General features: G+C 49.5%; 1 protein-coding gene and 1 long non-coding RNA gene across 2 annotated transcripts; both read left to right on the top strand.

Annotated features, from left to right (window-relative positions):
- The first annotated feature begins 924 nt into the window (after window positions 1-924).
- Window positions 925-1,946, top strand: LOC135190669 (uncharacterized). The gene is made up of 3 exons (XR_010308601.1): window positions 925-1,028; window positions 1,128-1,294; window positions 1,786-1,946. It is a non-coding gene; the product is annotated as an uncharacterized LOC135190669 (long non-coding RNA).
- Window positions 1,947-2,411: 465 nt separating this feature from the next.
- On the top strand, window positions 2,412-27,303 carry LOC135190411 (uncharacterized). The gene is made up of 8 exons (XM_064171765.1): window positions 2,412-2,462; window positions 2,736-2,830; window positions 17,420-17,544; window positions 19,268-19,365; window positions 22,042-22,325; window positions 24,942-25,041; window positions 26,265-26,360; window positions 26,657-27,303. The coding sequence occupies exons 1-6, from the start codon at window positions 2,412-2,414 to the stop codon at window positions 24,973-24,975; spliced, it is 687 nt and encodes a 228-aa protein (XP_064027835.1). The 3' UTR covers window positions 24,976-25,041; window positions 26,265-26,360; window positions 26,657-27,303.
- Window positions 27,304-27,709: the final 406 nt, after the last annotated feature.

Genomic DNA, 27,709 nt, shown 5'->3' with positions numbered 1-27,709 from the left:
AAAATGGGGGAAATAAACATGAATAGTAAATAAATAGCACACTTGTGAGAAGAAACCTTCAAACACATGGAGGCTTCATGGTCTAGGAACATCTCATCTCTTGCTTTGCTTTTCACATCTGCGGTCCTGGGTTTAAATGATGAGGACAGGGCAACACTAAGTGCCAGGCTCCACTTTCATACTGAATTCTTACTGAGTGGTGCAGATTTAGCCACTGAAGGAGGTTTATTTCTTCTATTCAAGAAGTTCTGGAGACTGTAATAAAAGTAAAACCACTATCTACCAATCCCCTTGGTGTTCTGATCCAAATAGTGCCTAGGCAGGATCTGATGGCATGATGCTGCAGGAGAGCTGTGTTGCACTTCGTGTCAGAAAATCTGGTCATCCCAGGATTGCTCTATTCCAGAAGAGATGGACTGTGTGAGTGCAGCTGAGGAAAGCCAAAGGTTTTCTCTGAGCATCTGGCAGCTGCATGGGAAGGCAATTTAGAAGGATATCCCTCTGCCCAGTATCTCACTGCCATGTTAAGATTAGACTGATGAAGTGTAAACACAAAATCCTGCATCAGTAACGTGGTTGATCTCCTAGAGCAAAGTGAAATGCACCAGAATGTTGCTATTAATGGACTCTGGTGCAGCAGCAAATTGGTGCAGAGTTTGGGATGGTACACAATGTGCAGTGCATCCCTTGGCACCCTGCACACAGGCTGTGCAGTGGAGCTTTTGTTTCACTGGAGTGCTGCTTTCTCTCATCTGCTGCAGATGGACTGTGTGGCTCTGGTGTGTAGAGTGGCCTTGAAATACTGTGAAACACTTCAGTAAATCAATGTTTTTAAAGCTTTGGCAAAGATGTATGCAATTTCAGTGAAAATGATTTGACACTCAAGAGAATCTCCTCCTGCTGGTTTTAGCCTCTTTCCTGGTGTCACTGGAGGCATGCAGAGGTGGTGGCTTTCTTACCCTGACAGTATCCAGGCTGTTAATGCAAACTGCCATGCAGGAGCTGCAGCAGCTGGCAGCAAAGCACAGGTAACTAGAAATATAAAGCTGAATATCCAACTTGGTCTCCTGTGCTCTTCTGTGATCTTGTAAAACCAGAAGAATTGAGTGTGTTAACTTATGCAACAGGTATAAAGAAGTAAAAGCTGACCCAGTGCCCTGAATGCAAAGGTAGAGCTCTGCAAAATGTGTGCAATGACTGACGTGCTGGTTGCAGATCTTGATCTGCACTTACTGCATCTCACCTGGCAGAGCAGAGGTATCCTGTGTGCCTGGGTTCTGCAGCTGACAGGCAGGTAGGTGTATGTGGTCCAGTCCAAAAACCTTAATCTCCAAATGGAAAAGCAATGAAGGTGAAAAGGAATGAGGAAAAAAAAAGCTTTCCAGCCAGTGCCAGGACTCTTCTGGCTGCAGATAATCAGCATATCTGAAAATTTGATCTAAAAGCTTTCAAGGGTGGTACCAAAAGGCAATAATAAATTTAGACTGACCCTGATGTGCACTTGGCATTTTGCTGTGGTGCATTGAAGTATGTGGATGAAAAATTAACATGTTTCAAAACTACCATGCTGCAACTGTTGGTTCCAGGGCCAGCTTGCTGTAGAGCTCTTGCCCGCAGTTTAAAGGCTGCCTGGTGCAATTGTCCCCCAGCAATATCCTTCAGTAACCTTGAGCTTAAGCTGTTTTCTCCTCCTTCAGTCTCACTTAGCACTGGAGATCCAGAAATTATTGGTAACTGGCAACTCTAGGATGTGAAGTGAAGTCTCTTCTCTGGACATTTCTTTAGTTCCATAGTGCTGACTCTCGCTTCCACCAAACAGAAGAAAGATGGACTGGTGCCTGTTGTCTCTGTGCTCATGAAAAGAGGAGCTGAATCCACCACAAAATCCAAGGCTCTACACAGCTCCATGAGCTGTAGCCTTTCCAATGGCTTGATCAATGGGACAGCGAAGGGGTAAGCTGTGCACTCAGCCAAACCAGTAGGAGGCAGGAATTAAATGTACACAGGGCAAAAAGCTTTTCTAGGCCTGAGCTGGTTTAAGCCAACAGCTTTGAAGTTAGTGATAGCTCTTGAGATCAGGCTTTGCACTGCTCTGTGGCTCAGGAAAGAACTGGAGCTGTTAAATTGCTTGTGGAAGGTGTGAGCTTTTGGATTTGTTAACATACTTTCCCCTCAAATGTAATATTTATGTTTGCAGCTTCTGTCTGAATTTTTGATGTGTTTAAACCTGGTGTTAGCAGTACCACAGAGAACAAGATTGTTCCCTGTCCTTCCTGCCACCCGCTGTCCTCACTGATCAAAGTTAAAGCGCGCACTCCCTGCGTCTGCAGCTTCTGCCTGCCTGAGCAGACGCTGCTGCCTTCTCGGGGAGTTCCACCCCACGTTTAGACCAGCTCAGGTGGAAGCAGAGTATGTTTGAGAGGCTTCTGCAGACGTCTGATTCTGCTTTTCAGTTTTCCTTTGTGGGAGCAACATCACCAGGTGAGAAGACCCAGCAGGCAGTGGAGTGGCTCAGTCTCCACCTTGCCAGGAGCAGAGCTGTGTTACAGCGAGTGCTTGCTTTTGAGACACAATCCTATAGGAGCAGGGATCTTGCAGTGTCAGGGATTTAAGACTTTTTAACTCCCCCTCCCCCCCCCCCCTTTTTTTTTTCCCCTCCCTTGCTTCTCTGAACAGCTCTGGGCTCTCCCGGCATCACTTCAGAGCAAGGACCCGTCTGACACTACTTATGCCAGGTCCTGCCTCCCTCGCAGAAGCAGCTGCCTGCAACTTTTGCTGCTCTAGACAACGCTTCATCTCTCAAAGCAGAGCTCTGCAGAGTGGATTTGGGGTAAGAAGAGAGAACTTCTGAGGGAGGGAGGAGGGGATGTGTGTTCTTAACCTGGCTTAATGGATGCTCTTTCCTTTGCATGCTCTTTTAAGAAAGGAGGCATTTTGCAGAGTCCTTCCTCCTGCAGGGCTGGGTTGATAATTGATGATCTTTTATAATCGAGAAAAGATTCTCAGGTCCCAACTCCTGGGGTGTGCTGTGCTTGCTAATTCAACTTCATTCAGTTTGTTTCTTTTCTGCCTTTTTAATGCTCTTTGGGACCAACATGAGGGAAGCTGAATCAGTAAAGTCTTTTTTAATCTGCTGCTTAAAAACTAAACAAATAATCCTGCCAGAAAGAAAGCTACTGGAATGACTTGCGAGGAGCTGTGGGTTTGCATGATGACTGCTGCTGATTTCCAGAGCAGGTGGTGGGGTTTGGATGCCTCCAGGCTGGTGCAGTTGTGCTGCAGTCCGAGCTGAGCTGCAGAGCCTTTGCAGGAGTGCAGCAGGACGCGCAGGCTGCTGCAGCACTTCAGCAGAGGAAACTTCCTGCGTCTCCCCTCCTGTCCTCCTGCGCTGGCACTTCTCAGCTTGTCTCCCCATTCTCACTCCCCGTCACCCCCGCGGAGAACCGGGGGTTTGTGTGGCAGGATGCAGGAGGACGAAGGAGAAATTGGACACTGCAGCTTTAAGAGTGCAGCAGTGCCAGAGCTTTTCTCCTTCAAGTGATCTGCAAAGCAGCAGCTTTAGCCAGGGATTCCCCTTTCCATGGTAGCCCTGAGCCCTCCGGAGCTGCCAGCTGCACTCGGGGGTTTTGCTGCCCAAAGCGATTTGCTTTGCCTCCCAATTTTTAAGCAAACTGTTCAAACCCCATTTGTTTGCTGAAATGTCCAGACTCAGCCCTCAGCTTCAGCACCCCTCTCCCAAAAGACCATATCCTCCTGTGTATCGCTGAGCTGAGCTTCCCAAGTGTGCCCTGTGAACCTGTGAGGAGTGCTCTCCTGACCTCCAAGCGTTAATACCTTTCTCCAGCCTTCACAAGTCGAATTTGCACTGGAAATGTGTCAGCACAGCTTCCTTTTGTGTTTTTTTTCCCTGCAGAAGTTTAACTTGCATTTTCTGGAGAAATGTGCAGGCTGCACATGATTTGTTACTGGCAAGAGGACAGCATTTGTAACTATAAAGGAAAAAGCATCACTTGGACATAACTGTCTGCTGGCAACTTTAATTTCCCTAGGATAAAAGCACTTGCATTAATGAAAATGTAGCTTCTGCTCGATTCCAGAGCCGTGGTAAGTGCATGAATGAATGGGGCAGGAGAAAAAAAGGCAATTAGAGCAATTGTTGATTCTGTTGAAATAGCAGAACAGCAAAGTCAACTGTGCTAAAGTCCCTCTAGATATGGATTTCATATTCTATGTCTGGGGGGGGGGGAGGGTGAGAAAAGCTACTGAGCAGTCAGTTCTTACTGCACATACCACGTCAGGTCCTTGCTGCTGCGGGGTTGATGCTGGATGACATTAGCTGCATCTGAAATGACTAAATATTTGACTAATCTGCTTAGTGATGTCTCTTGACACCAGGCAGGGTGCTCTTGTCCCCGCTGAGGCAATTACTTGTGCCTGCAACTTTATTTGAGAGTAGTGGGGTGTGTTTACATTGATTAGATCTGTAATTGTGGTGGCTTTTTTTATCGTGTGCTTGCACAAGGACTGAGAAAAGGCAGGCAGAGCCGTAGCAAAGGTAAGTGTTCTCCTCGTCAGACCAAAGCTTGATCTCTCAAGGTCACACAGCACAAGCTGCTGGTAGAGGCAAGCCCCTAGGCACCCTCACCTGCAAAGTCCTCTTAAATTCAGTGGCACTTCTGTGTCTTCCATCAGAGATCTCTGGCCCCAAGTCTTGAAGGCGTGAGAGGATGTAAGCACAAGCCCTTGAATGCTGCATGATGTAAATCACAAGCTGAAGTAACTGAAACTCAGGTGGTTGTGATGCAGATTTTATGCACCCCACCAGCACTGTTACTTCTGGTTGCCTTATGTCACCATACTAACGAGCAAAGAGTAAGTCCATTAGTGGAGTACTTTTATGCATAAGTGAAGAATCACTCATGTTGGTAGAGCATGAACAAAATACAAAGATCTTGGTCTAAATCACCAAGGGTTAAGGAGTGTGACAGAGTGCTCCAACATAGGAACACTGTGGAAGGGTAACCAGCACAAAGGCAAGTTGGTCTCTGCCGTAAACCCAAACTGCTCTAAATTGAACAGAACAGACTTCAGCAAAGGTGGTACAAGCATGGGGACTGCAGGGAGGCAGCTATGCTCTCTGAAGTTCTTTTTTCCAGAAGTGGGCATGAAAGCCTCCTGAAAAAGATCTCTTCATGTCTCCTGGCAGTCTTGGCAAGATGACTGCCTACCAGCTAGAGAGAATAAGAATGATTGTAACTGATGCAACTGAACCAAATCTGAGATCTGTGCACTTCCAGCAGTGGTGCCCATTACTGACTTGTCATCATAATGGTGCTCCCACATTCAGGTGAAGCATAACTGATGAGATGCCACTGGAAGGAAATTCAGGGCAAAGAATCCTCCTGTGCTGAGCAACGGGAGGGGAAGTTGCAAAAGATAGCACCAGAGTGCAAGGACTGGGGAGGGAGGATGAGCTTTCATGTTCTTTCTCCTCGTACATCCCATACTGCCCTAGCAGTCCTTACTTTGCACACCTCAGGGAAAGCATCTTCAGCATGCATTAAGTCTTAACAGGTCCTCCAGTACCACCTTAAACTTCTGTGCTATGCCTACAGCTATCCAACATGATAGATATCCAGAGAGTGTGACTATAACATAAACCAGTGTACTGAAAAGCCTGAGGGTGTAGATTTATTGCCTCTGAAATGTTGACTTAGCTGTGTCTGGTAAAAGGCCATATTTCAGCTCTCTTCCTTTAGAGCCAGTCACTGCTCTGGGAAGCAGCACTCTTTTCCTGGCTGCCATATTGATGCTAGAGTGAGGTTTAGCCTTTTGGGCTGCCCAGGGTGTTTGCTTCTGCTAGAGTCCTTTCTCTGATGAGTAAAGTGTCTTGACCAAGTCCTACCTTGATAAAATAGAAGGAGGTTTATCCCTAGTGCCAGCCCTTGGGGCTCATGAGCTGGCACAGAGAGATGCCACACCAAGTGCTTTGTGGTTACAGCCAGAGCCTCTGAGGAGACTGCTTTGCCACCTGTGTGTGAGTGGGATGTCAGTGGTGGTTTGCTTGCTGTTACTTACCTGTTCCCACGGCTGGTGCAGAAAGGGTTAAGAGAGGTGGGGTCAAATGACAGCGGCTATTTTTGGAGAAGGTCATGGGTTCTGTGCCTGGTGCCCCGCTGCAGAAGGCACATGCCGGCTAGATATCTGGGTATGTCTGCAGCTTGGTTTAACTCTTGTAGGTGCTGCTAAGGTTAATGTAGCGTAGAGCAGCAGCAGGCTGTGTGCAGGCTATAGGGATGCAGCTGATTACCAAGCTGGGATGTGCTTCTGCTCCCCTCCCCATTAGGAATGCCATGCTGCATGGGTATTCCCTAGCACTGCAGCAAACTCACCTCTTCTTGTTGGGCTTCTTGCTTCCCAGAGGTCTGGTTTTACATGTGAAGAAAGACAGAAGTGGTGTGAGGGGGGGCTCTGGTACAAAGGGCAATCTAAATGGGAGAGTGACTGGTGGTAATGCCAGTCTATGAGGAAAGAGAAGATGTGCTTCCCTTCCTGTGGCATGTAAAGCATAGAGCAGTTGTGTCCCCTTTCCTACAGACCTGAAACATTGGGACTGGGGCAAGGGAGAAAGGGAGGCTGCTGCTTGCAAAACCTCTGCAGGTTCTTCCACTTGGCTCTTGAGCTGCAGAATCCAGAGTGATCAGGAGTGCAAGGGGTGGGGGAAGTTGTTGGCTCACTTGTGTGATGTGATGCACCAGTGTATTTAAAAGCTTCACCAGCTGCTGTAAATTGCTTTCTGCCCATCCCTGTCTGACACATGAACACAAGAATTCCCCTGTGCCAGGAATCTTAATGTTTCTTTCTCCTACCTCCTATGCCTAGGAGTAAATGTCCTTAAGATGTAATTTTTTCCAGCTCAGCCTTTAGAATGTCTAATTATGCTGGGAGAGCTGAGCTGCAGCAAGGTTGCCATTTGGTTACCCTTGGTGTGCCTGTCCCCTGCTTTTCAGACAGCTGACCTTTTGAGAAGGGAGAGTCCCTACTGCTGAGTGAGTGAGAACTAAAATTTGGCAAATCTAAATGGGCTTTAATTCACATCAATATTCTGCAGCAAATAACTCTGAGTGTTTATAAACAGAGGGCAGAGCTTGCCTCATTTTAAAAGCTTACTTGTGGGGAATAGAAAGAAAGTGTTCTGCCCTTGACTTAAAGAGCAGAATTAAGTGAGGCTGTGCTTACCGAGGATGCCCTTGCTTGCTTTAGCTGCAGAAGTTGTGTTGAGTCCTGTGAAAACAAAAGAAGGTCCCTGCCCTAGAAAGCTCACGGACAAGAGTCTGTTGTATTGAAGACAAGCCTGGAAATGGCCTTGAACTAGCTGACCTTGAGTTGGTGGGGGAATTCTTAAGGCTAAAATGCCAGTGGGTTGCAGTTTAGCATCAGCCATAAGTCCTTTGCCAGTTCTGGCATTCAGAATAAGGTGGAGAGTTGGCTGATAAAGTACCAATTGATTAAACAAAGGGAAGTGATGTGGAAAGCCATTTTCAGCTTTGAAGGTCACCGTCAGACTGGGGGTAGTTGGGGGAGAAAGTTGCTGGTTGAGGTCATCCCTCAGGTGCTGCATCTTGGCTTCTGTGGAGCTCCCAGGCTCTGAAGTGCTTCCCCACGCAAGCCTTCTCCCCGGCAATACCCGAGTGTATCTCTAGCCGTAGTAAAGAACACTCTTCCTGCTAACTGATGCAGACATGTGGTGTTGAGGGACATGGTTTAGTACCAGACTCGGTAGCTGGATAAGGGGTGTGTTCAAACGTGCATGTCTTCTGCAACCAGAATGACTCCTGGTGGTAATGCAGCAGAATGTGCTGCCTTAACCTGTCTCTCTTGCAGTTTGTAGAGGTGCTTGAAGGTGTCTGTGGTGCTTCTGAGAGCAACATCCGAACTGCTCTGGGCAGAGAGGGGCCTGAGGCAAAAATCCTTGAACTGAAGGTCAGGAGAGATCAGGTCACTGAAGCCTACCCCAGGGTTAGCCTGGTGTGTGGAGGAGCACGCGAGTCAGAACACTGGGTTGTGATCCTGAGGAGACAGAGCCTGGGCTGAATCCCAGCGACTGTTCTAGCTCTGAGGCTGCCTTGCCTGCAGAGCTGGTAACATCAGCACGCCTCAGGGCAGAGACAAAAGTGCTCTGCAGAGAAGCTGTTGGGAATGTGGTTATGGTGGCACAGAGGGTAGAACTGAGCAGGATCCTTGTGTACACTTGGAGGAGTTCAAAGTGCAAGCCAGTCCTGCTCCTCTTGAGGGCTCAGCCCTACAGACAGGCTGGGCAGCTGCTTTGTGTCCCACTGCCAAGTGTCGGCTCGTGTGCCTTGGCTGGATGGGCGAGAAGCAGAGAGGAGGGAGCACTTTGTGGTTTGCTGGCAAGTCACCCGCTCTTTGATGCACTGCAGCAAAAGCCCTGTCTGAGAAGTCTTCAGCAAAGAAGGACATTGCAGGGAAAAGGGGGGGGGACACACACAACAGCAGACTGCACAGGGCTGAAAGATGCTGCTGCAAGCGCTGTGACAGCCAACCCTTGGACTCTGCTGCTTCCCACCCCCAGCCATTTAGCGATTGAGTTGGCCAAGTGCAGTGCCTTATGTCTGAGTACAATGCAGCATCCTTTTCCTGGATGTCCTTCAACTGCAAGAAGGGATGGTGCTCCATGTAGATGTGTCCCCAGGGGCTTACTGTAAGAGCTCGGGTAACAGCCTCGATGAGGAAGCGGCAAGACTCCAGCAGGGCAACTGAAGTTGGGTGACAAGGCACCGCTGCAGCACCTGCTCTGCAGTGGCCTCAGCCAGGCTGCTGTCTTGTATGGGGATGAAAATGGAAGATGCAGCACAGTGGTGATGGAAGTGTGGAACCAAGAGCTGGGGAACTGCTGATGCAGTGCAGGTGATCCTTGGGTGGTGTGCAGCACACACAGGGTGTCTGAGCAGTACCCCGAGGCAAGTGGTGGGAGGGAGGGCAGTTCATTCATCTTACCTACTAGGGGTTAAAAGTCTGCAGTTGGTAACAGCCTTTTTTGGGACCCCAGTAAGTAGTGCTGCTGCAGAGGAAGACTGCAACCTGCAGGCTGCCTGGTCAGATGTTCTCCTCCTCTTCAGAGAAGCACACCCCAAGGGGCAATGCAAGAGTGGGAGAAGACTCACTGATGCATGGGCCAGGTGCAGGGCTGCCATGGATTTAAGGAGTTCTGTGACTCCTTACACTACACAAGTTGTACTGAGGTGGAGAAGAAGGGACACTCACTTATGTGTAGCTCCCTCTGGTGCTGTTGAACTGATGCCTTGGTATTGGAGAAGCAAAATTTGCAGGAGATGTGGTGGGGAAAAAAACAACTTGCAGTGGTCAGTTGTTTGTATTCTGACCATGCCTCTGTGACACACAGGTCCAATACATCATGCAATGAATTTATTTCTGTTGCTAGGTAGCTTTCATGATGATAATATTTAGCTGATGCTTATTTTCAGGCCCTCTATTTTAAGAAACTGACTCAGATTTACATGTGATGAGTGTTTCTGGAGAGAAAGCTTTCCACTCTGAGACATACTACTGGAAGTGTTGGTGTGTTCAGTGCTACAAACTTGAGTGGCACAGGGTCTAAAACCAGGCACTTGGAGTGTGAACATGGAGCTGTCATTTGTGTGTCTGAACTGTGTTGTTCGATTTTAAATTGACCTTTTTTGCTGTGTTCTCCTCATCCATCTTGAAGAGCTGCAGTAGCAGCCAGGAGGGATGTGGAGACCTCTGCATGTGTGTTTTCCAGAGCTCTGGGTTGCTGCAGTTGTGTTCTTAATGACTAGGTTGGATCCTTGGAGTCCCTTCCAAGCTGGCATTTTGTGACTCTGCATGACTGCTCTGCACAGTACCAGCTCAGTGGGTCCAAAGCTGGTTTTCACTAGGCAGGAGCAAGCAGGGAGTTTGGAGAAGGATGGGTTAGGAAAAGTATCTCTTACCATGGCAGTCATTTACAGAGGAATCGAGGGGTGGCAGCAGCAGCAGACAAAGCATGGCTGGGCTAGCAGAGCTGTCACTTTTCTGCTGGCCTTGCACTGTTCCTTGGATGCAGAGGCAGATGCTTGCTGCTGCATAGGCTTCCCCTCCCTATGCAGCGCTGTATGTGAGGCAACTGAACTTGACCCCTTTTCGTGCAGAAAACTCCACTGGTTCCCTAAAAATACCTGCAGTCTGCTGGGCATTGGGGGATGGGGGAGGAAGCAAAAAACGGACAGCAAAGAGGCCCAGTGCTCTTCAGACGATTGCCCAAAGTGCCCCTTTGTCTCCACCTGTGAACCAGCAGGGCAAACGTGATGAGCATCTTCCGTCTGAGCCCCTCCTTACTGCTGCAGCCCTGCCCCCTTGGGCATCTGCGGAGGCCTTCAGTGGGGGTGTCTCCCCGCGGGCTCATAGAGGAGGACAGGATGCCTTGGCCCCGGGACGTGGTGTCCCCTCAGCTGGCTCTGCTGCCTGCCGGATTCCCAGCAGAGGGAGGCAGCAGCACACCATGTTGCAGTCCTGCAACCTTCAGCTGCAGTGTGCTCTTTCAGCCTTGCCGTCCTTAAAACCCAAACAACTCAGCCCCAAACCTTCACCAAGAGAAAAAAGAGGCCTTTCTCTTGCTGCTTGATGATAAAGCCTCTGAGTAGCAGGGAATTGCTACCTGTAATTGCACCAGCTAATCCTACTAGCAGGCTCTGTCCTTCACCTTGGGTACTATTCTTAGTTCAGTCCCTACTGGATTCATGCCAGAGCAAATGCTGAGGCTTGGTCTGCGCCTTTGGAGAGGTCGAATGAGTGAATTGGGCAGCATCTTCCTTCTCTGTAAGAGCCACAGCCATGCAAGAGACTGATGAGGCCCCTGCTTTTCTGAGACAGGTAAGTCAGATGCTGATGCAAATGCAAGGAGAGCAGTGAAAAGGTGAACTTGATGAATTGTAGCTAGCCCAAGTTCAGCCCAAGGGAGGGGACTGAATGACTTCAGTTTCTTGTGACCCTTTGCTCTTACGACCTTAGTACAGAAGCCTGTCTTTTTGTCTTGCCTTTTTGATCTGAAGCTGTGTCTCCAGCTTGCTGCTCTTTATTTGTTCCACCAGCTAGTGCACAGAATCCCTGTGCCACCCAGGCCCTGCTCTTGTGAGTGGGTGTGACAGTGGGGAGGAGTGATGCAGTCCAGGAGGGGATTAAAGGCTGCTTAGAGGAGTGAAGGGATGGCAGTGTCCTGTAGCATTCTGCTCCCTGACGCCACAGAGAGGTTTTTGCATTGCAGAAAAATAGTGTGTCAAAAATGCCTCAAGTTGGGGCTTTTGCAGCCTTGCATCTTTCAGTCTCTGTGGTGCAAGTCATAGAGTCCTTAAGGTTGGAAGAGACTCTAAGACTGAGTCCAAGCATCTACCCAACACCACCATGCCCACTAAACCATGAAGGTCTGAAGTGCCACATTTACACCTTCTTTGAACACCTGCAGGGATAAAGACTCCACCACTTCCCTGGGCAGTCCTTTCTGACAGCGCAGTTGCATGCCAGGTCCACGTGTGAGGTGTACCTGAACCTCTCAGATACTGCTGGATGCCATCTCCTGTGCAGCCTGGAGATCTGGTGTGTGTCTCCTTGCATTGGTTTCTATCTGATCATGGGGGAGAGAGACTCCTACTAAGGAAAAAATAGCCTGGTACATGTCTGAGCAAGGCCAAGCAGACTATCAGAGTGAACAAGGCACTTGAGTTTGAGCAGTCAGATGTTTTGGTCGTCACTGGAAACACTCAGCTGCCTGGAATGTCACCCCTTGCTCTGTGCTTGAACTAGTCCTGTTCCTTGTGCTAATCACTCTGCTTCTCTTTCCTGTTCCTGCAGAAAGGGGAAGGGTTCCCAAGCTGTTCCACCTACAAAATGGTTCAGGAAAGAATTTGCCAGTGTTCTGGGAGACCAGGAGCTTCTGGGAAATGATGCTTTTGGTGATTTGGGCTGTTTAGACAGAAGTAGCACAGGAGACAGAGCTGGACCTGAGTTGCTGTGCACTGGTGAGGGGAGACTAGCTCATGGTGTGCAGGGGTGGCCTGTGTACTAGGCCACTGTCTGTGAAATGGTCTTTCCTCATATCAAGATACTTCTGCCCTGTTGGACAAAGCATAACTGCTGCCAGCAGCCTGGGCCACAGAGGATCAATGAGAAGCTGCAAGCCACAGAGGGATTTGGGAAGGCTCAGTCAACTCTGCAGATCTGTGTCTCAGGGCTTCTTTCTTCTTGTTGCCAGATCTTCACCAGCCTTTCCAGTTGCTTTGTCCTTATGTGTGAAGAGCAGGAAAGCCCAGCACTGGCAGGTGTGCTTGCACAATGGGACACTTACAGAACGAGTCAAGTGCTACATCAGCTAGGTCCAGGGTTGGAAGGACCTGGGTCCTTTGTCTGGCTGTGGCAGGCTTTGCAGGATGGATGGAGCACCAGTGGTCTAGCAACTTAAGCATCTGCTGAGCAGCGGTGTGCTCACTGGTGCTAGCCACTCTGCTCCCTTTTTACATCCAAGGAGTCTTTGTTCCCATCTCATTAGCTGTAATTAGCCTCTACAAAGCATGCATGTGCAGGCAGCTATGTCTGCAGCAGCCTTGCCAGCAGGCAGAGGAGCTGAGGAGAGCTGGACCTGTATCTGAGCTTTCAAGTCAGCCAGTTGATGACAACTTGTGCTCCTCTAGCCGCCTGAGGATCTTCCTTATGCTTATGTTCAATTCCATCTGGTTAATGTGTCTTAGTCTCCAGGCCTGCTCCAGTTACTGCAAGTGAACACTCCAGCAGAGAGCTGGCTTCAGGAGTGGAGTGCTGCTGTACTTAGACCCCAATCACATCATCAAGTTGAGTTGGCAGGTGAAATGTGCCTTCATACTCCTGCACTGCAGCATGGGAGAGGTAGCTGGGCGAGGCTCACGTTCCTCAGTGCGAGCTGATAGCTGTGTTACCTGATGTGAGCACAGCCCTTGAGCTTGCCCACACGGCAGTTAACTCAGCTCTGCTGGAGCCTGGTGCTACCCCAGATCAGCTGAGGGGACTTGTGCAAGCCTGTGGCACTGCAGGGGGATGCCTTCCAGCCACTCACTGCTGACATTTCCCCACTTAGATGCTAAGCAAGGCGTTTCCACGGTGGAAGGTGAAAAACAGGTTGTTGAGGTTTGTCAGGTTTGTGTGAAGACCTTGGGCTATGTTATGCACAGTGTCTGAGAAATGCTCCTGATAGGAGTGAGAGGGCCTGGCTATAGCCCTAATACTGAAGCTATTAGGGTTATGCAATAGACACCACCATGAGCACAGTAACTAGTGTTGTACACCCTCTTTCTGCTCATTAACAGGTCACCCAGTTGCAATTAAGTTAAGAGATGCTCTGCTCATTCCAGGTGGATAGCTGCAAAGCCCCCTGCTTACCTGCTGTTGTGAAGGAGCCCTGGAAATGTGTGCTTTGGAGAAAGCCTGAACTGTGCTCCTGCTTACCCAAAATGTTACCTTAAGGGATGTGTTTGAGGAGAGAGAAGCCCCACGTTAGTGACTGCCTGTCCATGGATCTGCCTCTAGAGTGGTACCTTTGAGGGGAGAGGGTTGGAATGGCTGAGAACCTAAAGGAGGCACTGATGCTGCTCTTCTCCTCCATCTCATTTGAGAGTAGCCTCTAACCCTTGGTAGGTGATATGGTAACTTGGCATGATGATGTCTTGGCTGCAGGCTGGAGGTCAGCCAGCTGCTGCCCAGTGAAGATGGTTGCTCATTTTCCTCTGCATATGTATTGCTCTTTGTCATCAGGTGTTAAAACCTACTGCTAATGTCTGCAGACAGTGCAAGCTTTTAACTAATATATGGTGCTGTGATTAAGGATAAAGCTGTCAAGCTAAAATACGAGGTGAAGTAAATTCACATTCAGATCATAGTTCCCTAGAGTTTGAGGATAGAAGGGATCTGCTAAAGGAAACTGACTACTAAGCAGTGACAATTCAGTGAGGCAATGGTTTTAAACTAGTGAAGGGCAGATTTAGATGGGTCTGATGGTTTGGGAGTTACCTGCAGCTCGCTTCCCCTCTCTCCCCCCAAATGAAATCATCCAGACTAGACTCAGCTGGCTGGGAGTTAAGGAATGAAGCCTTATATTTACAGCTTAGCACAATATACAAGCAGACAGTTAGATCTTACATGTATTTATATACAGGTTAAAGGTAATCCAGAAACCAGTCCCCAGGAGGGGCTCCCAACTGCCCTTCCACCTTCTTTCCACTCCTCTGCCTTATTCCAGAGTCTACCTCACATGCAAGATGAGCTGGAAGGATAGGGAAGAGGGGTTAGAAGCAGAATGATTAATTGGGTTACACAGATGCAAGCAGAACAGCAGAAGCCCAGGGAGAAAACAGACACCAAGCTCTGACAGACAGACTGTCTTATCTATGTTTGTGTCCTTGCAAGCCTGTGAGTGAAGCAGACATCATGATTGTTTTTTCTTTTCACAGCCTATAATCTAATTGCTCTTATTAACTATTCCAGCTAGCTTCAAACCAGCACAATTGGACGTTAGGACCAAGTTCTTTACCATAGGGTGGTAGAGCACTGGAACAGTTTGCCCAGGGGAGGTGATGGAAGCCCCATCCCTGGAGATTTTCGAGTTGAGGCTTGCTGGGGCTCTGAGCAACCTGATCTAGCTGGGGATGTTCCTGCTAACTGCAGAGGAGTTGGACTAGATGAGTTTCAAAGGTCCCTTCCCACCCAAACCATTCTGTGATTCAGTCTACTAGACTGCTGGGCTGAACCAGAACATCAGGAAGGTGATTCAGCTGAATTTGAAGATTAAAATAGTCCAGCATTTGCCTATGCACCGAGCTTCAATCCTAGATGCAGTTTCTCTGCTTAGCTTAAGCTGAACCTGTGATGTTGGGTTTTAGCTACTGGCTCTTCTGCCTCCCACTGCTGCTGTAGAGAACAGGCAGCAGCCTCCAGCATTTCACTCTGGGAAGGGCTTCCTCCCCTCTAATCAGGTTGTGTCTGAAGGCAGCTTGCTTTAGCAATAAGGCCTCTCTCAGGCCAGTTCAAGTGCTCCCCAAGTGTCAGCAGAGCCCTAAATGCTGAGTTGGCATAACAGCAAGAGTAGCTCAGCTGCTAGTTGCTGTTTCCATGCTCTGGAGAGCTTTCATCAGTGAGACCCATCCTTAATGGACTGAGTTTGGGAATGTGGCTTCGAAGTGGTGACAGCTCATGCAGGTTGAAGGCAGCAGTTGCCCCTTGCATGGCAGGATGCCAGTCCTTCAAAACCCCCTTCAGTCCCGGTGCCAGCATGCCTGCAGGAAGCCTTGGGTTGCCAGCTTCCGAATGTCTGCACTTAACAAGGTCATTCAGCTTCATTTTTCTGCTCAAGTGTGAAGTGTCTCAGCTGTCTGGGAAGTGACAAAAATCGGCTTGTGCCTGTGGTGGTCCTGCCCGGTGAATAGGAGGAGTCTGTTGCCAGCCATTAAATCTGCCTGGGGTCTGCCAGACTAACACCCACCGGTGCTTGGCCAATCTCAAGCGTTTGGCTTCAAACCCTGCTGTAGATGGAGCTTCCAGGTGTGCCCAAGCCTGCGGTGATGCCACAAGGTCAACCCGAAGGAAGCTGTATGTGTAAGGGTGGAGCCTGGCACAGCCCGGGAGCACACCTGGGGATCCTCCTCTTGTGCTGCAGCCCCCATCTGAAGAGCATCCCCTATTTCAGTAAAGAAAGTGTTCCTAATCATCCAACCTAAACTGCTCTTGGTGCAACAGCGTGCCCCCCAACCCCCTTTGGGTGCCCCTTACCCACTGGAGCAAAGATGGAGATGGGTAGGTTCAGACTGGCCGTGAAGAGGAAGTTGTTGAGCAGGAGAGTGGTGAGAGGCTGGAATGGCTTGCCCAGGGAGGTGGTTGAGGCCCCATGGCTGGAGGTGTTTGAGGCCAGGCTGGCTGAGGCTGTGTGCAGCCTGCTCTAGGGTAGGGTGTCCCTGCCCCTGGCAGGAGGGTTGGCACTGGTTAATCCTTGTGGTCCCTTCCAACCCTGACTGATTCTATGATTCTAACCTTGTCCCTGGGTGCCTCCCAACCCCATTTGGGTGTCCCTCACCCACCCCGGGTGCCCCCAAGCCCATTTGGGTGTCTCTCACCTACCCTTAGGAGCCCCTCAGTCCCCACTGGGTGCCTCACACAACACCATGCATCCAAGCAACCAGGGAAACAAACCAACCCCCCTAAACGAGCAAATCATAAACCCAAACAACCCAACCCAATTAAAAACCCCTCAGTGACAAACCCAAACCAAAGCCACACCAACCCCCCCAGCCAAACCAGAAAAGGCAAACAACCCTCAAACCCTCTTTAGACAACTTCCCCCCCCCCACCCCCCAGAACATACAACCAAAATCCCAAACAAACCAAGCAAGAGTCCCCCAGACAAAAAATCTGAAAGCAACCCAACAGTAATCTAAACTCCCAGAAGTTGTGTGTGGCTTCATTTGGTGCAGGTTTGTTTTTTCCTTCTGTTATCCTCTGGATGTAATGGGCCTGATCCTGTGCCTTTGGGAGCAGGTACCCCCGGAGTTGCCCAGCAAGGCAGCAGCTCTGAGCTTGTCCTGCACTGAAGCAGGCATCTGGCCCTGCAGCTTTGTGTGGCAAAGTAGCTGTGAGCACTGAGTGAGCCACAGGAGAGGAGAAACCTCTGCATTGTGTGAGCAGGGAGGAGGCTGCTGCAGTTGTCTCTGAAGGGCTCCTTATTAATTAGCTGTGTGCACACTAAGTGCTTCTCTGGAGGATGAATGAGGTGTCTCAGCCTCCTCCCCCCACCCCTGGCTTCTCTGACAAAATTAGTGTTGGGGTGGGGGAGCAGATTTTGGGAGGGGTGGGCTGAGGCTGCATGGGCTGGCAGGAGGAAAGTGTCCAGCTCCTGATGGATGGGCGGGATGGGAAGTGCATTTCAAACCTGCTCCGATGGGCTTCTGATGTCACTGCTGCAGTGTCTCTCTCGGCTGCCAGTTTGCTTTTGCAGTGTGTGCAGCTCCTGATGTGATTGCCAAGTTGTGGGTCGCATTCCTTGGCCAGGAGGAATCCTGCGGGAACCTTTTGCATTCCTCCTGACGTGGGCTTCTTCCAGCCAGCGACGAAATTCAGCCCTGGCACAAGTGTGCTGAGGTGCCAGTGCGCTGCAATCGCTGCCGTCGCTGCTGCTGCGCTGCAGCAGTGAGCTGTGCGCTGGCACAGGCTGCTGAGCCGAGGGCCGGCGGGGCCCGGCCGTGGCACCTGGCTGCGGCGCGCTGCGGGCTGGCTGCGCTGCGCTGCGGAGGGGCAGGCTCAGCCAGAGGCTTTCCTGGGGCTTGTCTGGGCTTGTTCAGGCCTGAGCCCGCCTTTGTCTGTGTGACCACAGGGATCCCGCTGCATCAGAGGGATCTGCCTCTGCCGTTTGCAGCTGCCTTGCTGACAAGACCTCCTTGAGAGACCCCCGAAGCCGCCCACCGAACTGGAGCTTTTCAGACCTGCTGTCCTGCCCAGGTGGGTGCAGTCTGTGTCCCTGCGGCTGTCCTGTCTCCCTCTGCTTTACTCCCTGCCGGCTTTTATCTGCACTTCCTTCGTGTCTGCGTGGGGCTGGGGGAGGTGGTGGTGGTCTGGGTGAGAATGCACAGCTGGGGAAACTTTGCGAAGGCTTGAGAGTGCTCTAGGAGAATACTGCAGTAACTGTCCCTGCTGGTCCGCTCTGTTGGGGTAAAGGAGAGTTCCTTTGGCTTTCGTTTTCTTTCTTTCTCTGTACCCCACTTCCTTTAAGCCCCCCATGCCCAGGTGCCCAGGGCGGGTGGGGATGCTGGTGCGTGTGGAGTTTCTGAGGGGTCCCATAAGGTAACAGCTGTGTGCTCACACTGCCTGGATGTGCTGCAGCCGTGCAGGGGAAGCTCAGGAGGGTGCTTAGCAGCTTGGGTGTGCTGAGGGCTGGGTGGTTCTGAGGAGTTGCCTGGCTGCTTCTGTGATTTTACACGCAGGTAACTGCATTCAGGTGGGGTTAGCCGCTCTGGTTCCTTGTCCTGTGCAGCATTTGCTTTAGGCAACGAGGAAGCTGAGGGGTTAGTGCCTTGCTCTTTGCGAGGACCTGACAGCTCTCCCCCTCTCCTGCCACACCTAGGATGGAGGGGACAGTTTGTGCTGTTCCCGCTGTTGTCACCTGGCTCAGCATCTTCCCCCTGCATTAATTTTGTAATGGGAAGGATAAATAATGCAGCTGAAATGCTGTTGTCAGCTGATGCTCCCACGGGGAAAGGGAGCCGTTATGCTGTGCTTGGCTCTGCTCCCCACTGCCCCTGGTCAGCCTTCAGGGGGTTTGGCTTTCCCTGCACCCGGGCGTTCTGTGCATCACTCGCCTGCTTATCAGCTTTCAGGTGTGTGTGCAAACGACCATGGGGGTTATCGGTTCTGTAGATAACTTAGAGCACATAGGAGAGGAGCCTTTCCCTCGCCTGGGAACATTCCTCTCACTTAAAGGCTGACAAAAAGACACCTATGTATAGATAGAACCATGGGTAAGCTTTAGAGAAGGAGTTTGATCAGAGCAGGAAAGGAAAGGCTCCTCTGAAAACAGTCTCTGTGCTAGCTGACCAGTTGTGTTCCCTGGTACTTTGCTCTTGTTTCATCCTGTTCTGTGTCACAGAGGATGGACAGGCCGAGGAAGTAAGTGAGGCAATAAGTAAGTACCAGTAATGAGAACAGAGCTTTTTTCTGTCCTGACCTATTGACACCTCAGTGCCTGTACCTTGTCTCAAAGCATGGCAGAAGTAGAGGATTTTCAAGGCAGAGTTTGAAAAGTTTTCCCTTTGTGCTGACTTTTACTGTGGCCTTTGAAGGAAGATGGTTAAGTGAGAAACCAAACACCAGGGCTTCCTTGCTGGAAAGATGTCCATCCTCCTCTTCATCAGCTACAGTTGTTCCTGCTTGTCCTTTACAGCTGTTCCCTGTATCAGCTGGGGTCTGGTGTTGTGTATGCAGTGAAACTTGCTGGTCCCTTTCATAGGCAAGTCTGTGTTTCCTTGTCTTTTGAGAGTAGAAAGGCAGTAATCTTGCAGTAACTGGTACAGACCATCTCTTAATACATATGGAGTGAAGTTTATTAACACATGAGCCATTGTTTTGTTTCCAAAGAGGGACTCAGCTGAAGGGGCTTATACAACTGTGGGACTCAAATTCCAGCCTTGACTTTTATGTGTTTTTTTCTGTTTGCATTGTGTTGTAGGAGAAGTGACCAAACATCTGAGCTATGTCCAGCCTGGCTGCAGCAACCTTCTCCCTGGCATAGGAATCTTTCACCCAGTGGACAAGAAAAAGGCTTTGGTAAGAGGAATTAGAGTAAGCAAATGTTGTACTACTGAAAATGGAGTTTGAGTTGTCTTCTCTTGAGTCTTACTGTAAATGTTCTCCCCTGGTGATGAGTCTGCTGTTGTAGCTCTTTGCAAGGGAAGAGCTGAGATGGAAGTCTTACTGTAGCTGGAATACGAGGAGGAGTCTGGTCTTAACGAGCAAGGAAGGCCACAGCTGTGCTATCATCCTGGCAGTGTCCTCTCTGTCCCAGTAGACTGAACTAGGCAGGACAGGTCAGGAACTTCCTGGGCTGGATAAACTTGTCTTTTCCAGGTGCTTCTAGGCTATAAACCAACAAGTTTTGTTGTTTTGTTCTGGTTTGGGGTTTTTTTTTGGACTGACATGTCCACAAGTAGAGTAGAGGCTGCTGCCAGCACTGACTGTAGGTTTGTGATCTCTGGCTGGCGCTTGTGCATCGCTCAGTTAATGAGTCATGGTGCTTGTGTGGCTTGCAGTGCTCTGAAACCTGCAGTGCATGGACTCTGCCCAGGCCTCTCCTGAGGCACTGAGTCAGCAGAAGCCTGGCTAGCCTGGTGTTCTCTGCTTATCCTGCCTGCTGCAGAGCGGGGCTGGCTAGGAAGAGCGGTGACCTTGGTTCCAGGAGCTACAGCAGCACTATCCACCATGCTTTACCCTTTTGCACAACTCACTGCTGGACAGGAATTTAGTCTGGGGCATGTCTGCACAAAAACTCATGGCACTTATGTAGGTGTAGATGACTTGAGATGAGGTTGTTTTGTCTGGAGTAGAGGAGGCTGAGAGGAGAATCTCTTGTGCTTCACAGCTCCCTGAAAGGACGTTGGAGTGGGGTGGGTGTTGGTCTCTTCTCCCAAGTAACAAGCAGAAGGGCCTCAAGAGGAAATGGCCTCAAGTTTGCACCAGGGGAGATTTAGATTGGGTGTTGGGAAAAAAATCTTTCCTGCAAGAGTGGTCATGCATGGAACAGGCTGCCCAGTGAGATGCTGGAGTTGCCATCCCTGTAGGTGTTGAAAAAACAGGTAGACATGGCACTTAAGGACATGGTTTAGTGGTGGTGTGGGGTCGATGGTTGGAGTTGATGGTCTTGGAGGTCTTCTCCAGCCTTTCTGATCCTGTGATGTATAGGTGCCAACTCAGGTGCTAGCAGAACTGTGAGCTGTTGGTGTGAACTCCAGGATGCCAACTCCTTAATGTCCCAGGCTGGACGTTAGGAAAAAGTTCTACATGGAAAGAATGATTGGCATTGGAACAGGCTGCCTGAGAAGGTGGTGGAGTCGCCGTCCCTGGAGGTGTTTAAGAGGAGGCTGGATGAGGCACTTAGTACCATGGGTTGGTTAATTAGAAGGGTTAGATGCTAGGTTGGACTCTGATCCTAGAGGTCTTTTCCAACCTGGTTGACTCTGTGACCTCCGTGATGCTATTTCGGAGAATCAAAGTTTATGGCATTTGACAAACGACCACAGAACATTTCTGCTTAAACCTTTGGGTTCAGGCCCTGTGTTGTATTTAAGTTAGATAAGATATGGGAAGGGAATTGTGTAAAGGGAAGAGATAAGATGCAATAGGTTCCATATGTGAAATAGGATGGTGCATCAGCTTGCTTGGTACCACGAGTGCTAGGTACTCCTCCAGCCACTGAGGCTGGAGTACTTTAAAGAGCTTACAGTCAAAGATGCTGCTGCTGGACATCTCTGATCACACTTGAGAGAGGAAAAAAGATAAGAAAGCTTTGTTAAATGCTGTTATTACAAGGGGGAAAGAATTTACTAGAATGAGGAAAGTGGGGGGCTTTTTTTACACCTGTCTTCATGTGAAAAGCAAAAGGCAGTCTGGAAAGGAAGAAATTGCTCTGCATCTGGCAAGGAATGACCTGTCTAACCCTGCTGCAGAGGAAGGCTTAGGTCTGGTGTGCTCTCTGTGTGTTTCTCGTTGCACAGGATGTGAGGAACTTCAGTTAGTGAGCTGAATGTTAATTCCAAGGCTTTATCTTGTTTTGATGTGGGGATTTAATATTGCTTAAGCCAGCGATATCAGCCAGGCCCAGTGAGACCCCAGAGGAGGATTCGCTTGGGTGAGATGCGATAGACCTTGCACGCGATGCTTTGTAAGGAGCAGAGGAGATGTTTGCTCCAGCTTTCCTTTGTAAGGAGCAGAGGAGATGTTTGCTCCAGCTTTCCTTCCTGGTGTCCTCAGCTGGACCACGTTTTATGGGATTTTTGTGTCTGCACTTTGTGGAGAGGGCGACTGAGTGGCAGCCAGAACCTGAACTCCTTCCCGAATTTTCCCTGCTCTATCTGAGAGCTGTTGTGCTTCTCAGAGTGCAGGAAAGGCTGTGGAGAGAAGCTACCAAGAGCAGACCTGGCTCCCAGCTGCAACGCCATCCCTGGGCCACACAACTGCTGCTGCTTTTCCACTTGTCACCTGCAATGAGGTGAAGATAGCCTGCTACACAAACGGCTCTGTCCCTCTGAGCTGAGAATCGGGTGGCTCAGGAATTCAGCTGTCCCGCAGGTAGAAGTGCTGCCCCTCTCACACTAGGGCCCTGTCCTTTCCCTGTCATTCTGCCACTTACCTCTCTCGTGTGATGTTTATTTTCTGGCCTGCCTTGCTGTGCTTTACAGAAAGAAACTGCTAATGCAGTCTGTTCTTTCCTCTTCTGCTTCGTTGCAGGCAGCCTGTGACTCACTGCAAAGGCATTGTCCCATTTCCTTACGAGCTGAGGTTGGCCTGCAGGAGTGGTGGCAGCTCTGGGGTGGAGCTGTGGCTGTGTCAAGGAAGGAGGAACTGTTGGAGTTTGCAGCCAGGCTGAGTTCAGAAGCAGGTGTCTGCATCTCCCTGCAGCCTGTGCTCAGCCTGCTTGCAGGGTGTCAGACCTGGCGTTGGGAAGTCGAGGGCACTGGGAAGCTTAGCTGGACTTCAGCTGGATCGTCTCCTGCCAGAGCTGTAAGAAACTGGTAAGTATCTTTCCTGCCTAGGGTCGAGTCAATGTACCTCATAAGGAAAGATTCTGCATTCTGATTAATTAAAGGGAGAAAGGAGCCAGGAGTTGTGAAGCAGGCTGTGTGCTGTGTTTGGGGACTTGGGGTGCTACAGGGAGCCTGGATGAGAAGAAAGTGACAGGAGAAGTATGATAATAGCAATGCCTAATGAACATGGCTGAGGGTCAGAGACTAGAACCAGACTTGGTAGCACACTGTAGGAGCGGCAGCAGCAGATGGAATCATACAGTGCTCGTTGGGTTGTTTTGGGAGGAACTAACTCAACCCCCAGGGTCCTCATCGTAGGACTTGTAGCCAAGCCAAGTCACAGCTGATCAACTCTGTTCTTATCCTGAAGAGGGAAATCTGCCTGTGAGGTTGAAAGGCAAGCAAAGTGCCTGTGTCTGGAGAAGCAAGACACTTCCTCCTCTCCGAGGAGGCTGCTAACAGCAGAAGCTGACACCTTGGGGAGAAAAGAGAACTTGTTCTTGCTCTGCACCCACCACGAGTGGCTTGGTGTAGCTCGAGGGTGATTTTTCTCTGGGATGCCAGTTCATGCTGGTAAGAATAATGGTCCCAGCTAGCCCTTAGCTCTAATGCTGTGGGTTTGCATAACAGCCTGTACAAAAGACGCTGAGCATCCTGCTCCGGTTTTGGAGTTAGCCTTGTTTACAGTGGGCAGTTGAACTAACTTATAGCCAGGAGTCTCTTTCAACCTAAGTCCTTCTGAAGTTTGAAAACTTCACTTTTTTTCACCCAAGCTTTCTCCTGTTGCTACACCTCACCCATGAATGTCACAGATGGAAAAACCCAACTTTGTTTCACCTTAAAACAGGAAGCGTTTGAAACTTCCAATGAGAGAGGATCTGTTTGCATCAAGGCTTCCAGCAGGAGTTGTCCAAATCTCTACAGGAATTGCCTCTAATTCTTCAGGTTCTAGCTCCAAGGCTTGTGACTGGGTCAGCCATAGCTTGAGGATGACACAATGCTGGGAAGGAACTGGAAATAGATGTGCTCAATGAATTGAAGCTCATGGTATGGCATATTTCAGTGCTGACAAAAGGAGTGCCACAGATCTGACCTGGCAGGACTCATTATCTTTCTTGGAATGCAGTATTTCTGTAGCAGGAGAGTGTTTCCACCTTCCACACCCATCAGCTTCTTGGGTTATTGTAGTGATTTCTTTACAAGCTGATTCCTTCCACTGTTACATGATCCACCAGATAGCTTTTTCCTGCTGCTCTGTCACCCACACAGTGACAGATGAAGCAAAAACTTGAATCTAGCTGCTTGACCCGGGACAAGATCATTGTGTGTTGGTGTGGTTTGTGTGGAGTGGGTCACCTCTCTTGAGGAACTGCACCCCAGCAGCCAACATGAGGTGAAGCAGGTCAGGTGTTAGCTTTTCTTTGCAGAAAAAAAGATGCCTTTCTGGGGGCAGATGAGCCCATAACTGGCACTTCCAACTGCACATCTTGTGGCCATGTAAACTTGAAGTTGTATCTCTGGCCTTTAACTTGTGCACAGAGATGCTGCTGCACATTGTGCTGCCATCGGTAGGTTTTGGCCACAGTTCCCTAAGGCAGAATGCTTGCCATAAGTGCACAATCGCAGGAAACTTGCCAGGTGCTTGAACTAAAGGGAGAGGACAAGGACTTTCTGCTAGACAGGCTGCTGAAAAGGAAAAGCTGCTGGGCTTGCTGGCCAGCACCTCTGCAGAGGTCTCGTCTAGCTCAACTGGCCAAGTTGTTTGCTTTCCCCACGAGACTTCAGTGCTGGTCCCATGTCAGCCATCACTGGAAATCCAGCTCTGACCACCTAGAAATCAGAGCAAGCTCAAGGGGTGGCTAACTTTCTCTGGTAGTGCTAGTGCTTGCATTCAGAATCACAGAGTTAATCAGGTTGGGAAAGACCTTAGAGATCATCAAGCCCAACCTATGACCCAACACCACCTCATCAGCTGCAGCCCCAGCAGTGAATAACCAGTTAAATGATTTTAGGTCTCTGCAGACCTACAATTTTCCTGTGAGGCTGCAATACCAGAGTGGTTTTGCTGCTCCATGTGCTCCCAGAGTGTTCAGTACTTTCAGCTGGGTGACTTGGTTCTTCCTTTCCTAAAGCACTGGGAATTCTTATAGGTAGCAAGCAGCAGAGGGCAGGTAAAATGTATTGAGAAATAAAAAGCAGGATCATTATTCTGCTGCACAGATACAAGGTTGTTCCTAAAAGCATCTTTATCCCTGTCCCTGTCATGCTTAATTTTTACTGGCTCAAAAGAGAGCTTTGCAGTCCCCAAAACAGCAATTCTGCAGTCTCCTGTGTCCCCAGGGAAGGATGAAAGATGAAGTAGTATCCTCCTCTTCTGCACCAGATTGTTTTTCTCTCCTATAGCTGTGCTTGTCCCTGACCTGTTAATTGCCTTTGAGATAGTCTGGTTTGTTCTGATCCTGATGGGAAATGGTGGAGGGATGATTAGGTCATTGTTTAAACAAGGCAGTTCCAGAGTGGGACACGTTTTCAGGGCAGAAAGATAGGTACTGCTGTCAAGTCTTGATTTTGATGTTTTGGAATTGTTTGCTTTTTTTTCTTCAGGTGGAAAGGTGACAGTCAAGGAGTGATGTGTTAATTAATTGGTGCTGTCTCCAGGGACCCAGGGAACGGAGCCCTCCTCCTCCACTTATCACAGTGCCTGGTGGGTATGGCTGCTCTCTGCTCTGCTGGTGTGTTCTCAGAGCACTTCACCTTTGTCAGTCCTCTTTAATACCATCCGGAGGGCAGTGGCTTTCCCCTTTGCCTGATAGAAGCCACTGAACTTTGACTCTTGCAATAAACCCAGCAGGTTTTTTCCCTTTGGATTTCTGTGTGTCTTTAGGGGGAAAAAACCCAACCCACGCTGGGCATTCCAACAGGCAGGAGTTTGGGGCTTAACTTAACACCTGCTCTTCAGCTTGAAGCATCTCCAGTTCCTGCCTTTCTCTGCAGGATGGCAGCTTTCTGAGAACTTGCTGGTAGATGAGATGCAGTTTGTGAGGAAACCACTATTGTTCTCTACAAGTACCTGAAAGGAGGTTGGAGCCCAGTGGAGGCTCTTTAGTATCAAGTGATAGGTCAAGAGGAAATGGTCTTTTCTCCCTAGTATCAAGTGATAGGACAAGAGGAAATGGTCTCTTCTTCCTAGCATGAAGTGATAGGGCAAGAGGAAATGGCTTCAGTTTGCACCAGGAGAGGTTTGGGTTGGATACTAGGAAAAACTTCTGTAGCAAAAGAGTGGTCAGGCATTGAAACAGACTGCCCAGGGAGGTGGTGGAGCTGTCATCTCTGGAGGTGTTCAAAACCAGTGCAGATGTGGCACTTGGGGACATGGTTTAGTGGCAGTGGTGGTGCTGGGCTGATGGTTGGAGTCAATGATCTTAAAGGTCTTTTCCAGCCAACACAATTCCATGATTCTGTGAAAACAGGATGAGAGCAAGACAGAATCTAAACTCTGAGCTCTCTCTATCCAAACAGAAACCAAATTCCTGAGTTTTGGAGTGTGTGTCCTGGTGCATTAGGAGGGGAACAGAAGGTTTAGATGTCTCAATATACAGAGATAGCATTGCCCATGGGTCAGTGAAAGAAGTCCAAGGTGAGGAAAGGCAGAGAGCTTCTGGTCCTGCAGCATGTTTTACCTTCATGCTGCAGTGTTGCACAAGAGGCCCTCGAGTAATAACCTGCTGCAGAGGCTATGATGCAAGAGTGAAGAATTGCTTTGCCCTGAAGGGTGTCTCCTCACAAGTTCTGTGTTTCCAGGAACTGAGGATTGCAGGAATGCTCACACCTGGTCGTGTGTATCTCAGGCTGTTCCACCTGTACAATAAGGAAGCCAAGAGGCTTTAGTACAGAGGAGTATTGGTCCCTTTTCCATTTGTTTTGCAGGTGGTTGTGTTCTCAGTGGGTTCTTTCCAGCATCTCATGGGTGTGACCTGAGAGCAGAGCTGTGCAGACAAGTGGACCCTCCAAGCGTTTAAACAGGTTTATGTTTTAAACTGTTAAGCCTCTGGAAACACTGAATTCTTCCACTGTCTTGCCTGAACGGTGGTGTGTGACACTTGGCAGCTCCTTGAGATAAACATGGATTGCAGACAAGTAAGCTGGGTTTGTCTCGTTAATATTGGTCATTCAGAAGTCATTTGGAACCCAGACTGGGGCTAAGGGGCAGGGTAATTGTTGGTTTATGGGCTGGAGCCTCTTCTCCCTTAGAAAACAATCCAACAAACAGCCTTCAAGTACTGCTGCAGTTGCTTCATTGACTTTTTCTTTGTCCCCAGACCCTTCCCCTCCGTGAATGAGAAGAGGAGCTTGACCAACCTGCCCTAACCTCCCTCCTTGTGTGATGCCAGCTGTGAGTGTTTCTTTGGCAGTGTCTTAGCTGGTTGTTGTGAACAATAGTCAAGGAAGCAATCAGCAAGTATACTGCCCTAGAAGTGCTACACGTTGTTGGGCCTGCCTCATGTCTCCATGGCTTGAGAGGTGGATGGGATCCAGGCTGGAATGCTGCCCAAGTGTACGGTGGTGCACTGGAGCCTGAGGTGTCTGACGGAGCAGAGGGCTGCTGCGAGGAGCGCCGCAGGATCCTCCATGTGGGCACTGCATCAGAGACGAGAGCTGGAGAAGAGATAAACTCGTTGCAAGTCACTTTGCTCTTTCTTTGTCCTCCCCACATGCATCTTCCTGAGAGTAAAATGTTGGTGGTAACAAAAATGCAGCTCTAGGTCTGGAGAGGAGGGCTTGCTGTTGGGAAGAGTTTGTCTGAGCCTCAGGCTGGTTATGACAAGCTTGGCTCTGAGCCTAGCGTGGGAGCAGCTCACCTCTAGCTGCTATTTCTCCTGGGTGCTGGTCAGCAGCAAATGCATGCAGTCAAGTGCCCAAAACCTTAGCTGGTGTTTCTGGGGAGGAATAAATTAGGTTTAATTAAGCAATGAGACATTGCTTGTTATCTTGTCTGGTCAATAGGGAGGCAAGGGGGATTTATGGAAGGGATGAATGTATAATGTGGGATTGTTTTAAGGCAGGAGACACACTCCAACCTTTGCCTAGATCTTCTTTAACCTTCCATTATTCAGGTGAAGGGGAAGAGCTTACTTTAGTTTGGATCAAACCAAGCTGGCTCTGTGTGTTATTCCCTGTGGTTCTCACTGGCATGGCATGAGCCTGGGTGTGATAATGCAGAGCCAGAGGAGCTCCAGCTCTCTTTCAAAAGCCAGCTGTGGCTGCCCACACTTCTACATGGCTTTCTTTTGGTGGTGGTTTTTTTTTTCCTTCCTAGGCATGGCCATAATTGCACTGCTGACAGGGAGCTGTGAAACTGCATGAACTGGCTG

This window comes from Pogoniulus pusillus, chromosome 36, assembly GCF_015220805.1.
Source record: "Pogoniulus pusillus isolate bPogPus1 chromosome 36, bPogPus1.pri, whole genome shotgun sequence".
Lineage (NCBI taxonomy): Eukaryota > Metazoa > Chordata > Aves > Piciformes > Lybiidae > Pogoniulus > Pogoniulus pusillus.
The sequence above is the reverse complement of the archived record's forward strand: the minus strand, read 5'-3'. Positions and strand labels throughout refer to the sequence as shown.